Source organism: Strongylocentrotus purpuratus, unplaced genomic scaffold, assembly GCF_000002235.5.
Source record: "Strongylocentrotus purpuratus isolate Spur 01 unplaced genomic scaffold, Spur_5.0 spur5_scaffold_14, whole genome shotgun sequence".
Classification (NCBI taxonomy): domain Eukaryota; kingdom Metazoa; phylum Echinodermata; class Echinoidea; order Camarodonta; family Strongylocentrotidae; genus Strongylocentrotus; species Strongylocentrotus purpuratus.
Genome location: NW_022145599.1, coordinates 2,922,164 through 2,936,186, shown reverse-complemented (window position 1 = coordinate 2,936,186; position 14,023 = coordinate 2,922,164). Strand labels below are relative to the sequence as shown.

The 14,023-nt window shown below is 38.9% G+C and overlaps 1 protein-coding gene across 1 annotated transcript; it reads right to left on the bottom strand.

The window, feature by feature from the left end:
- Nucleotides 1–234: 234 nt before the first annotated feature.
- Nucleotides 235–11,364, bottom strand: LOC593787 (dentin sialophosphoprotein). The gene is made up of 4 exons (XM_793252.5): nucleotides 11,227–11,364; nucleotides 5,736–6,288; nucleotides 3,206–4,967; nucleotides 235–2,356 (listed from the first exon to the last, which is right to left on the bottom strand). The coding sequence occupies exons 2-4, from the start codon at nucleotides 6,238–6,240 to the stop codon at nucleotides 2,263–2,265; spliced, it is 2,361 nt and encodes a 786-aa protein (XP_798345.3). The 5' UTR covers nucleotides 6,241–6,288; nucleotides 11,227–11,364; the 3' UTR covers nucleotides 235–2,262.
- Nucleotides 11,365–14,023: the final 2,659 nt, after the last annotated feature.

Below are 14,023 nucleotides of genomic sequence, written 5' to 3'. Positions count from 1 at the left end.
CTTTTGAAATGCAATTCCATGACCAGAACTTTTTCAATGTACTTTCACATGTATACCTGTACCTTTACAGTTTAAAGTAAGAAAGGGGGGGGGGGGTGGATAACTAAATAGCATTAAGCTATATCTAACGGCTTTAAGAGATAAATCATAAATGAACATTTCAGCCCACAAGTCATGGTTCAATGACCTACTACTCAAAGAAGAATTTACCTCTTTTACATTATTTTTAACAATTATTTTTGCTTCCTGACTCCCGAGTGCATTTCGGGAAATAAACATTTTTAAAACTTATATTTGTGAGGAAACATATCATTAGATAGTTTCTCCTTGTTGGTTATAGCGATACCTTCACCAATGTGGATGGATATTTCATCATAAACAAAACAAATTGAACAGTATGTAAGACTTCTTAATTATTGACACTGCATGGACGAACTCTTAGATATATATATTAGATATTCTTATACTGTTGTACCAAGCATTAACATACCTATAACATATTCCATGGACTGTAATTCCCTCATGGATAGGCCACATGGTTTACATGGCAAAAGATTACTTCCCAATCCATCATTAAAACCTTTTCTTTATCTAGGCTTAAAGGGCAATCCAACCCTTGTAAAAAATTTGTATGAAAGCAAAAAAAATAAGATATTAAAACAGAATGACGAAAGATTGAAATACATCAGACTTATAATAACAAAATCATGAATGTTTGAAATATGAGATCAGTAAGTCTATGCAAATCTCAAATTGGCAATTTGGTCGGTAGATTGTGACGTAGGAACATACACATCGCCCGAGAGAGTTCTGACATCAATCATCATATCATGGGAGACTCCCTACATCACACACATGGTCTCATATTCAACTAAAATTCATAATTTTATTTACCTTGCCCAATTTTCACAAACGTTCACTTTTCATTTTTTTTCTCTACAGGTAATTTTGGGGGGTTTCTACCAGGGCCACCTTTCTATGAAGTGTTAATTCCCCTTCAACATATGGATCAATATTAATCATACAACAAATCTACCTAGCATATTACAATGATGTAACAATAATGTTTTCTATACCTGTAAGCTGAAATATCGATTTTATTTTAAATAAACACATATGAACAAATAAAAATTGTCAACATGTTTTCATAGCAAAGGATAAATTGTATTTCAAAATACCTGTACATGTATACGTGTACATCCCAAGGAGGAATAATGAACACTGTTCTCTGTGAAAAGTAAAAATCAATATTCTTGTCCTGTTGACATTTGCATGACTAACCAGACTGGAAACTTGGGAAGTGCTGCAATCAGATGTTGCTAGGTCAGACATAGCTTTTTTGCGACAACATAGCCCCACGGTGACATCTGATTATGCATTTTAATGTGTTCAAAGTCAAGACCGTATAAAAAGTTTTAATATCAGTAATCAGTTGACTCCAACCCTGTACTATCCATTGGTTTAGGCCCTATGTTGCTTCATTGCGGCTCTTACAGGGTAGACTGTATGAACCCAAATTATAATGTAGCAATTATGTTTGTTTGTTTAAACTTAGAATGACAAGCCCTCCACCACATGAGGGCGCTCTTTACGTTGTTGCCCTGTTACAGTTCAGCTCAGAATGATGTAAGCATTACAAGATCATAAATTATACAATGACCAGAGTAGTGAAAATATTGACTAGCCCTGTTGAATGGAAAAGACTATATTCAATAAGTTTCAGCAGAACAAAATGTATTCAGTGCTTGGTACAAGTAAGGTCAACTGAAGACTACAGAAACAACTAGGTAAGAACCAGTACACAGGCTGGATACAGGTATGGGGAGATACAAGGCAAACATGCAAAAGTGGGGATATTTTGACTGTGAGCGTCGGCAAGGCCATCGGACCATAGACCTACTGAGCTGTGACATGCTGGCTGACACATGCACTGGTAGTGGTAGGGACCTGGCCGAGGCCAAGAAAAGGGCTCTTAACAGATATTGGGAAGTAGTTGTGTCACGACTCTAAATGATAATGATTATTTATCATTATCAAATGAGCCAATAATCTACTATAACAAAGATGCTCAAAAGGGCCTTGGATAGCTTTAAAATGTAGGGTATTTTAAGAATAAATTTTGGTAGTCTTGGAAGGGGAGAGTAAATTCATCTGCAGAATCAACATATTACGACGTCAAGCGCAAAGCTACCTAAAATTATTGGAATCGATCAGAAGAATAGACGTTACTGATAAGGCCAAACTAATCATCTCATTTTGAGATTATCTTCTCCTCTTCCATGCTGGATGTTGTTTGCTGTCCTCCCCATTCTCACTCTCTGAACTGCTCTCCTCCACCACTCGCCTCTTTCTCGTCCTGCAGAACAAACAAACAAACAAAGAAAACAATGCATTCAATCAAATGAACTGATGGATGGTTGTTGCATTACAAGTACATGTAGAGTGTAACATGTGTATAAAAGACCACTCATGGGAGACATCAAAAAATCGTTCTTTGAGCTCTGCTTTAAGTACAGATTCATTTAATCCATATTTCAATGAGAAATGCTATACAAGGGCAACAAAAAACATCCCATGCTATGGACAGGTGGCCTTTCTTTACAGGTGGTTGATAATACCTTTAATAGTCACAACACCAAAACTGAGTAACAAACCAACTGGCCATTTGCAATTAATGTTATGTTATTTTCAGTGAGTTGTTGGTCTGGAGACAGTTTCCTCAGTGTAACTGGGCTATCAAACAGTTTAAATGCATATCTTTATTTCAGTTCTAACTTCTAGGACAACTAACTGGACTACCGTACTGCTACTTGGACAACCAACTCCCTCCCCCCCTCTTACCTTTAGATTACCCCCCCCCCCCCCCCTGTCAGACAATAACCCCTTCAAAATATCCAGGCAAGGATGCCACTATAACATCCACGTAGAGGTGTAATTTACAAACGAATACATTTTCGATGAAGGAAGAACTGGAAAGCAAACGAAATGTACAATTATGAAAGAAAAAAAGAAAACAAAAGCAACCTATATCAAGGTGTATTTTTCATCCAAATTCATCTCAAGGTCATATTTACAGGATCAAAATGAACATCAAAGGATATGATCAACTATAGAGATTGTTCGTGGAGAGCAGGCATATTTGGATTACTTCTTAAGAAACCAGTATCAACAGATTTGGCCAGAATCAAGTAATTCTTCTACTTACATATGAACATTCTCACTGTTGTCTGATGATCGACTTGCTGGATCCCTGTCAGAGGCTGACCTATTACCTGGTCTGGACCTTGTCCTCCTAGATGATCTAGTTCTAGAACTACTACGAGACGATTGAGCTTGGCTAGAGTCCTCTTGAGAGCCACTTCTCTCAACAGTCTCCGAGGTTGGGTGGTCAGCATCTTGACCATGTTGACCAGCAGGGGCAACATCAGCGTCATGGTCAGGTGAGTCTTGGTCTCCAGGAATCCATGTCTTATCACTTTCACTGGAATCCACATTGTGCAGAGAGGAAAGAAACTTCTCATAGACTTCAGGGCTGCTGCTTACATAATCACCATCTTCAAAAGAATCGTACATGAGCAATGAATCATCTGTGATGCTCACATCTGATGAGTTATCTTCTGCGTTTCTCTCCCATGACGGATCTACACTCGAGTCTGATTCATCGATGGGTACCCCATACAAATATTCACGTCCTCCAATTGAAGGTGTTGTTCTGTCTTGTTGACCTTCTGTAAGAGAAGCGCCAGGCTCATTGCTACTAGATGCTTGCAAAGATTGCCCACTGCTGGACTCTGGCCTGTCTCTCTGACTAGAGTGATGACTTCTTTTGTTTCTTGAGCTTCTGCGATGCCCTCTGGTGCTCCTTCGTCTTCTTCCGCTTGCCTCATCCGACTGTCTCCTCCCATCCCCACTTTGAGAACCATCTACTTGAATTATAATAGGTGCAAGAACTAGGGGTGCAAGTGCCACTTCAGATTCTTCCTCAGGTTCTGATACAGACCCCTGTTCTTGCTCGCGAGGAGAAGCTCTTCCAGTGCTTCCATGCTCAACACGAAGGCTACACAGAGACGAGTGTTCATTATCATAAGCATTATCACGCGGAAAAAAACCTTCAGTTGATGCTTCATCATGAGCAGCGCAACGTCCTTCATGAAAACCAGTTGGTTGTCTTCCTTCACCATTCTGTGGTTGCCTATGCCCTTCTCTCCTACCACGCTCTCTGTGAGTGCTGCTATGGGGAGAATTAGCTGATGCTGCATCACGCATTTCCTCAAAGCTTAGATTTTCTATCGCAGAGGAATCCTCCTGGTGCGTGTTGTGTTCTGAGTGTGGACTTGTTGGACTAACTTCATAGACTTGAACAGGTTCATGGTCATCTGCAATAGATTCCGCATCGCTGCTGTCAAGCAAAGAATCATTGAGATCACCCTCTGAATCATTAGCGCTCTCTTCATCAGAATTCAGAAAAAATGCAGTGTCCGAATCTTCATCCTCTTCTCCAACTTCTTCTTCCAAATCTTCAATTTCTTCTTCCACTTCTTCTTCCACTTCTTCCTCCTCTTCCTCCTCCTCCTCCTCCTCCTCCTCATGCTCCTCCGGCTCTTCTTCTTCCGCAAGAGGTTCATCAGGGGAGTACACATCATAAGTCTCTGCCTCCTGGTACTCTGGAGTGCTCTCAAAGTCGTTGTCTTCATTGCCTGAGTAATAGTAAGAGTTACTATCATCATCATTATTTTCTTCATAGTCTTGAATGTCTGTGTACTCCACCATGTCCCTGCTGGGTGAATCACTCTCATCAAAACCAGCCATAGATGAATTATAGGAATCTCTTGCTGATCCCCAGCCTGAGCCATAGTCCTGCCGACAGTTCTCTTCCATGGCTTTGATACGGTCCTCAAGAACTTGGATTTTGGTGTTCAACTTGGTTTCTAGGTCAAGAAGACGTTGCTTGTACTGGTCTTCCATGGCTGTGACAAGAAGACAACGTAAAAGGAAAATTATAACTTTTCATTCATCACTTGAAAGCGACATTTAAAGTAAGTAATTTGTAACTTTTGAAAATACACAATATGGTGACAAATCTGTCAAATCAGTCAATAAGGTTGGGGGAAGCAAATTATTCATGGCTGATCACAATCTCATGTACCAAGGTGCGAACAGAATTCTTGTAGATTAGATAAACAATATTTTTTACCACATGAAAGTAGTATATGTATCTCATAATTTTCCTGGATATTGTTCTTACAATACTCAACTTCATGTACATTAAAGACAACATTATAGGTTTAGGCCTGTAACCGATCATCCGATCGGGGGCCGATCTTGAGCCGATCAAGTGAGATAGGATACTAATTTCTGATCGCTGATCAATAAAAATGATCAGAAAAAAATAGGCAGAATTTTTTTCCCTTTTTAATGCCGAAAATGTTCAAGTTTTTGGGTATTAAATGCTATAATAAAATGCATAGCTGGGATTATTTTGTCATTTGGAGTTGTTGTAGACGATGTTGATGTTTAGTGCCTTTTCATGACTTTGAAATTAATAATATTGGTCCAAGAGAAGAGGCAAAACATGTGGGCCGCCATCTTGGATTATAATGTAGGCATAATTTTTGTCGATAACGATCACAGGTGCGAGGGTGTCGCTCTGATCTTCCGATCTGATCAAAGCTCCAACTTACAATGTAGGATGCAATATACTTCATCAAATTCAATATCATAGTGAAAGCTCTCACCTGTCATACTTGTCTTCAGCTCATCTAAGCAGTTGTGCTTCTTCAGTTTCTCCATGGAGATAGGTAACCCACACCCCTTCTTACACATGATGAGACGATATTTGCAAGTCTGTTCATGGGCCAGCATGTTCTGCCGCAAGACAGTCTGTCCACATCCTGTATTCAAGCACTTGATCGGAGCAAAGTCACAATTCTGGGCATGTTTATCATACATTTCAAGCTTGATTCCATTAGCGCAGCCGTGTTCCCTGTTTTCACAAACGATCAAGAGCCGATTGATCATATTCCTGACGATCGGGAGTACTGGTTTCAGCTTGGCGATGCGGAGTCGCTTGCGACAGTTTGGGCAATTGTTGCGGTTCGTGAGCCATGTCTCGATGCAGACCTTGCAGAAGACATGACGGCAGGGACTCTCCAAGGGATTATCCAGGACACACTGACAGATGCAGCAGATGAGATCCTCATCTGGAGGATTCTCAAAGCGATCCACATCATACTTAGCCATCTTGGGAAGCAGCTAGTTCGTCTTGGCTCACAGCAGATGAACTTATGCCTGTAAGGATCAAACACACAGGAATATGATAATCAATCTAATATTGTTTTACATTTATAAAGCCCCTTTTCATTAAATACAAACAAAGCGCATAAACAAGAAATACTTGTTACAAATCAAAACGATAGAACATTATCATAGTCAAAGCCATTCGCCTAGGGAGCAAACAACAGGACAAGATGTCTAAACCGAGAGCTCTTCTGATCCAATTGGAGAGCCCACACAGGAAAAGTGAAATTCTATCGGCATCCAAGAGACTGAGACAAACAGATAGATGGAAGAATACATATATATCCCCTGATATGACGAGGCAACAAAGAGAGGAGAACTGGAAATTAAGACAAGAACTCAAGCAGAGGAGAGAAAATGGGGAACAAGAACTGGTGATACGCCAGGGAAAGATTGTGACAAGATGGAAGAAGAATCTGCCTAGAAAGGCGAATGGCACCAGGGATACAGGAGAGCCAAGAGAAGTGAACCTTGAAACAAATCTACAGGAAAACGCTGACATTCCAGATCCTGCTCCTCTCAAGCCATGCTACATAGATGAGGATAACGGCATTGAAGTTGATGGAGTATTTGGAGCAGTAGGTGGGTCTCCAAAAAGCCAATGACTTGGCAACATTAATGGAGGACCCATGGGAGGACAAGGGAGTAGAAATTTGGAGCACACAGTCACACATCAGAATAGATTTAAGGTACTGTATACAAATGCTGACTCCCTAATAAATAAAATGGATGAACTACAAGTAACTGTTGGAGAACATAACCCGGATATAATTATGATATGTGAAGTTATTCCTAAATCAGGCAACCTTAAAGTAACACATGAATTAATCAAAGTCGAAGGATATGATGTATTTACAAATATAGACAAGGAAAATAATCACAGAGGCATTGTGATCTACATCAGCAGGAAACTTAAGGCTCAAGAAGTCTCATTTGATTCGGACTTTACAGAAAACACTTGGTGCACTGTCCTACTCACAGGGAAAGATGAGCTTCTGGTCGGATGCATCTACAGGAGCCCATCTAGCATGATGGAAAACAACAAATTATTATGTGAACTTATGCAGTTAGTTAGTGAAAGCAGAGTGAAGCATGTACTTATCATGGGAGACTTTAACTTTCCTGATATCAATTGGAAGAGAGCACATGTGGACTCAACCTCCAACAACTCGTCACACATGTTCCTCACCGCCACACAGGAATCGTTCTTCCACCAACATATAGATGAACCAACCCGGCACAGAAATGGACAAAGGGCTAATGTGCTTGACCTCGTATTTACAAATACCGCCGAATTGATTCTTTCGATCGAATACCTGCCTCCTCTAGGACTAAGTGATCACGTATGTCTATTAGCAGAATTAGACATATTACAGGAAACAGAGAAGACAAGAAAGAGAGAAATTCGTACAATCTATCAGAAAGGAGACTACAAAACTATGAACGAAACCCTGGAGACGATAGAATGGGAAAAGGTCTTTGCAGATAAGAACTGTGAGCAGGCATGGAATATATTTCTCCACAGAATAAAGGAATGCGTGGAAAATTATGTACCTGTACGGAAGTGTAATAAAGACAAAAGACGAAATATTTACATAACAAGGCCCATCTTGAAACTGTCTAAGAAGAAGACACGTTGCTGGAAACGTTATACAGATGAGAACAGAACAGGAGAGGAAAGGGAAAAGGACTTCAAAGACTATAAACAACTAAGGAACCAACTTAGGAAAGCAACAAGAGTAGCTAGCAGAAGTTTTGAAGCAGATCTTGTAGAGAACATTGGCCAAAATCCCAAAGCATTTTGGAGGTACGCCAACAGCAAGGTGAAGAGTAAGAGCCATATTGTGAGTCTCATGAAGGAGGATGGCCAACCAGCTCAAACTGACAGTGAAATGGCAAACATTCTTAATGAATACTTCTCCAGTGTATTCACTCAAGAAGACCTGCAGAATATACCAGACATACAAGTACCCTTACGAATGGACTTACCTACATTAAGCAAAGTAAACATACTAGTGAGCGATGTTGAAAACAAGCTTAAAAAGCTTAACACCAACAAGTCACCAGGTCCAGATGGGACACATCCTAAGGTGATGAAGGAACTAGCCAAGACTATTGCCGAACCACTGACGTTAATCTACAATAAATCTATGCAGGAAAGTAAACTCCCACTGGACTGGAAAAGAGGCACTGTAGTACCTCTTCACAAGAAAGGTAGCAGGACACAAGCTTCCAACTACAGACCTATAAGCCTCACCTCTGTCGCAGGAAAGCTGATGGAGAAAGTTACTCGAGATGCTATAATTACACACTTACTAAGTAACCGTCTACTCTCACAAAATCAACATGGATTTACCCCAGGAAGGACATGTGCAACTCAATTACTTTGCGTACTAGAGGAATGGTCGCGATGGCTCGATGAAGGGAAGGCGATTGATGTTTTATATCTCGACTTCAAAAAAGCTTTTGACAGTGTTCCCCATGAAAGACTCCTACTCAAACTAGAGGCACATGGACTTGAGGGTAAACTCCTAAACTGGATTAGAGCATTTCTGACAGGGAGAGTACAGAGAGTCTTCGTTAACGGAGAATCTTCCAACTGGTCTCCAGTAACAAGCGGGATACCGCAAGGCAGCGTCCTTGGACCGGTCCTCTTCCTGGTCTACATAAATGACCTTCCACTTGACGTGAGAAAGAGCGAAGTAGCCTTATTTGCTGATGACACAAAGCTGTATAATACAGTGAGCACACCAGCACAGATTAATGACCTCCAAGATGACCTAAACAACCTGCACAGATGGTCTGAGAGATGGCAGTTGCCTTTTAATGAGGACAAATGCAAAGTACTCCACATAGGCAAGAGAAATCCTGAAGGGAACTACCACATGCAGGGGAAACTTCTGCAATCAGTGAAAGCTGAAAAGGACCTTGGAGTGACAATTGACTACCAGCTGAAATTCCATCAACATGTATCATTAGCGGTCAGTAAGGGATACCAACTACTGGGAATAATGAAAAGAACTTTCTCCAAACTGGATACGACAACACTACCGATTCTATTCAAGACCCTAATTAGACCACACCTAGAATATGGGAGTGTTCTTTGGCATAGCAGATTTAAAGAAGATGCAAAGAAAATCGAAAGAGTGCAAAGAAGAGCTACCAAATTGGTTCGAGAAATCAAGGACCTCCCATATCAAGAAAGACTTAAATACATGAACATGTACTCTCTGTTCTACAGAAGAAGAAGAGGAGACATGATCGCAGTCCACCAGATCATGCACGGACTAGTCGACATCCCACAAGATCATTTCTTCTCCCAACCTGCAAGTAGAAGTAGATCCACGAGAGGGCACTGTCTCAAGATCCAGAAAGAACACTGCAGACTGGATGTTAGAAGTAAGTCTTTCAGCAGACGAATAATACAAGACTGGAACAGTTTGCCAGAAAATATTGTGGTCTTGGCAACAACGGACAAATTCAAAAGACACATAGATAAGCATTGGTGGGAGTATCGCTTCGATCTCCCATGACTCTCTCCTGTGCATGCGCATACACTCAGTAATAAATCCAACAGGCTAAACCTACTATAGAAGCAGTGACCGGGAATTACAGGCCAACGCCTTCTACCCGTACTTGATGATGATGATGATGATGATGATGATGATGATACAAAGCTTACAGAATTACAAACAGAGAGAAATACTACAACAAATTAAAAAAGGATGTGTTTTCAAAGTATGGAGTATGGCAATTCTTTAGCACAGGGGGTAAGGAGTTCCAGGTTTTGGGGCAATTAATTGGGAAGTACTACTTCTTGATAATGACTTTTTATGTTACACATATTAAGGCTGCGACGGGTAGTCGAATGCTCTAGTACCTGTACGGTTGACAACTACTCGGGTACGATTTTTCGTACCCGAATATTCGGCCGCAAAAAAAAAAAACATAAACAAACCCTCAAACGAACCCTCCCTCCTCTCAATTTTTTGTAATGTGTGTGTTTTGGAGGAAAACCCCCCCCCCCCCCCAAAAAAAAAAAAAAAAAAAAAAATTGTAACAAAAAGAAAAGGAAAAAAAGGGGTGACCAAAATAAAGTGACCTTACCCCCTCCCCCCCCCCCCCCCTCCAAAAAAAACGTGCTGATTCAGCGGCAGGCTGAGTTGTGCGAAATTTTTGATGCGATTTTCAAATGTTAAAACCCCCTCCCCTCAAAAAAATCCTGGCGTACGCTACTGACTGCGCATACCCTGAATCAACGATAACATGGGATGAATTGGGTCAAGACGAGGAATGACCCTTTTTTCCCATCGAAGACTTAATTCTTAAAACTAGAAATATTGCAATCTGTATTGCCGCGCAATGCGAATGTTTCCCCTGGCAGTGGCAGCGTAACGGTAGATGACTTCACACAGGCGCGCGGCATGCCACAACACACCATCAGTATGTAGACCTACTTGTATTGTGCAGTGGCGCGGTTTGCTGTGAAACCTGTGGAAAAGTGTAAAGATAGTCTAGACTATCTATATCAACGTTTATACGAAAAATACTCCAAAAATAACAAGAAAGTTGACACGTAACACTAACAGGTAGACCTAGACCTAGATCTAATACATAGAGGTCTAGCGACTTTTGATTTGGACATTTTAATGAATTTACCGGTACTTCATTTTGGGTATGTTTCAGTAGGGTATCTCCACGCTGGAGTTACGGGTCAAATTTTGGATAGGTTTCTGAACAAGCGCCGACTCTAGACTCGTCTCTAGGCCTAGTGCAGTGAAGAAAGAGACTCAAGTCAGCAGGTCAGAAGTCACGTCAAGTTCAATTTCAACTTGACACTGCATTCAGCACTCACAATCACAATCACATCACGTTACGACTTCGATATTCTAGCCAAAAATATCATTGAAATATGTTAGATAATCTTACTAAGTTTACTGTACTCTCAAAGAAGCTAGAGCTTGAATTTGAACATCAGTCTTCGAGCTTTGACTTGAGCTTTCAGTCCATGATCATGATCAAGTTGCGCGACATAGCCTAAACTAGGCCGATAAAGTTTATAATACCGGCGGTGTCTATCTTCACGTCCTACATTTAGAAATTACAAACCTAGCGTTATACATAGAAATTACGGATAGTAGGACAGCCGGATTGACGATGTTAGTGCGATCCCTTCAAGTGCAAACAAAATAATGGTGCCTCTGAAAAACTGGCTTTACCCGGGGTATATAACCACATCATAATTGACATTCCATACTTATCTTCTTCCGGCTGACGCTTTAATTATTATTCTCAGCAGTTTCAGGTTCCCACTTTTAGTTTTCTTTTATAGGTAGATAGAAATGCCCTTTAGCTGTATCAGACCCAAGGCTAATGATCAGATATGAAAATGGGGCACTTCTTACATCTAAAAAAGAGGCACGTACCAGGGATGAAAAGGGATTTTATGAGAATGGGAAATGGGCATTTGTCGAAAAGGGGCACCAATCAGATTTTGATAAGAACATTTATAAGAAGTGAAAAGGGGCATTTATGAAAAAGGGATAGGTTACTTATTAGAAAGGAAAAAGGGGCACATATCATTGTTAAAAGTGTAAATATATCAGAGGTGGAAAGGGGCACTTATCGCATCTGAAAAGTATGGTATGGTATGGTATTTATTTCATTCTTCATAAAAAAACATATACAATACATACAGAGTATTAAAAAAAAAAGAGAAATATATAAATACATGTAGAAGGGTAACATTACAGATAATATGAATACAATAAAAATAACAAGGAAACTAGTTAAGAAAGAAAATTTATGTCGAATGAGGGGTCAACAAAAAAGAGCATTTAGCCTTGTTAAACGTTGACCCCTAAACAAGTACGTAATTAACATAACATTAAGAAGAAAAAGAAAGCAGGTAGAAACAGTAAAACGGAAAAGGAAAACATTATACAAAAAAAATAACATATATATATACTATGATATTCAGGTTGTTGAGTACAAATTTGATAAAAACAATCGGAAGGAACGTTTAAAACTATTTAAGGAAGGTTGATTCTTTAGATGGTTTGGAATCGTGCTCCATAGATGAGGACCTTTATAAAAAATAGTAAACTTTGAAATATTAGTTCTAACTTTTGGCAGATGGTATTCAACAGCATTACGTGTATTATAATTATGTATGTTACTATTTAAAATAAATTTTGATGTGGAGATGGTAATAAGCCTCTAGAACACATAAACATAAATATTGCAATATTCAATCTATTAATGTCATAAACATTTAGGAGATTTAACTGGGAAAAGATTGGCAAAGTATGAGCATGATATGGTGAATTAGAAATTATTCTTATGGCTTTTTTCTGCAAAACAAATAGTTTAGTAATAAAATAATCATGATTGTTTGACCAAGCAATATTACAATAATTGACATGGGAGAAAATCAATGCATAATATAACATAACTAAAATATGTCTTGGAAAATGTCTCAAACGGTAAATAATGCCAACAGCTTTGGCAACACGATTGCATACGACACCAACGTGTTCATGCCATGTCAAAGATTCATCGATATGAACACCTAAAAATTTCACACAAGAAGTACGATTAATTTGATGACCATAAAAATTGATTGCAAAATTATCTTCAATACGTCGTTTAGTGAATACAATATATTGGGTTTTATCAACATTCAAAACTAGTTTATTGTTGATCAACCATTCACTTAATTTATTTATTTCAGAATTGAATGAATCAACTAGCGTACGGAGATTATTATGAGACATGAACACGCTGGTATCGTCTGCAAATAATATAAAATGTAACAAATCAGATGAACTCACAATATCATGATATAAATTAAAAAAAGTAAAGGACCAAGTATTGAACCCTGGGGCACTCCACAACGAATGGGCAAATATGAAGATTGTTGATTTTGAATAGAAACAAATTGTTGACGATTTGATAAATAATCTTTAAATAATTGCAAAAGAATTCCACGAATACCATAAGCCTCTAATGTACGTAACAAAATTACATGATCTAAAGTATCAAAGGCTTTACTTAAATCAAGAAATAAACCAATTGTGAACTGTCTAGAATCAATTGCATAAGAAACTTTATCAATGAAATTAAGAAGAGCAGTCGTTGTGGAGTGTCCCGTTCGGAAACCATGTTGATTTTCAGACAAAATATTGCACGATGTTAAGAAAGTACTTAAACGCTTATATAAACACTTTTCAAAAATTTTAGAGAAAATAGGGAGGACAGAAATAGGCCGGTAATTATGTACATTAGTGCGATCACCACTTTTAAAAACTGGAATAACTTTGGCTATTTTCATTTGATTAGGAAAAATACCAGTTGACAAACAAGAATTGAAAATAGAACAAAGAGGTACACAAATCAAATGTATAATTTTCTTAACAACAGTAATATTAATATCATCATAACCAGCACTGGTACCATTCTTCAAACAACGAACGATATCGATAATTTCTTTACATGATATAGGAGTAAAATATGCTGATTTGTCATTAACAAATACATTATCATTGTAGAAACTGTTGGAATATTGCACATTGTTTGTCAGATTGAAACCAATATTAACAAAATATTCATTAAAGCTTTTAGAGATATCTTCTTTGTTTGTAATTGTGGAACCATTTACATCAATTTTTTCAACACAATGTTTGACAGATTTCGTACCAAGTTCTCCATTAATAGTCTTCCAAAT

Coding starts and splice junctions, on each gene's coding strand:
- LOC593787 (XM_793252.5), bottom strand. CDS start 6,240: ATGGCTAAGTATGATGTGGATCGCTTTGAGAATCCTCCAGATGAGGAT. Junction 4,968..5,735: donor GCTGAAGACAAGTATGACAG/GTGAGAGCTTTC, acceptor TTCTTGTCACAG/CCATGGAAGACCAGTACAAG. Junction 2,357..3,205: donor AACAGTGAGAATGTTCATAT/GTAAGTAGAAGA, acceptor TTTGTTCTGCAG/GACGAGAAAGAGGCGAGTGG.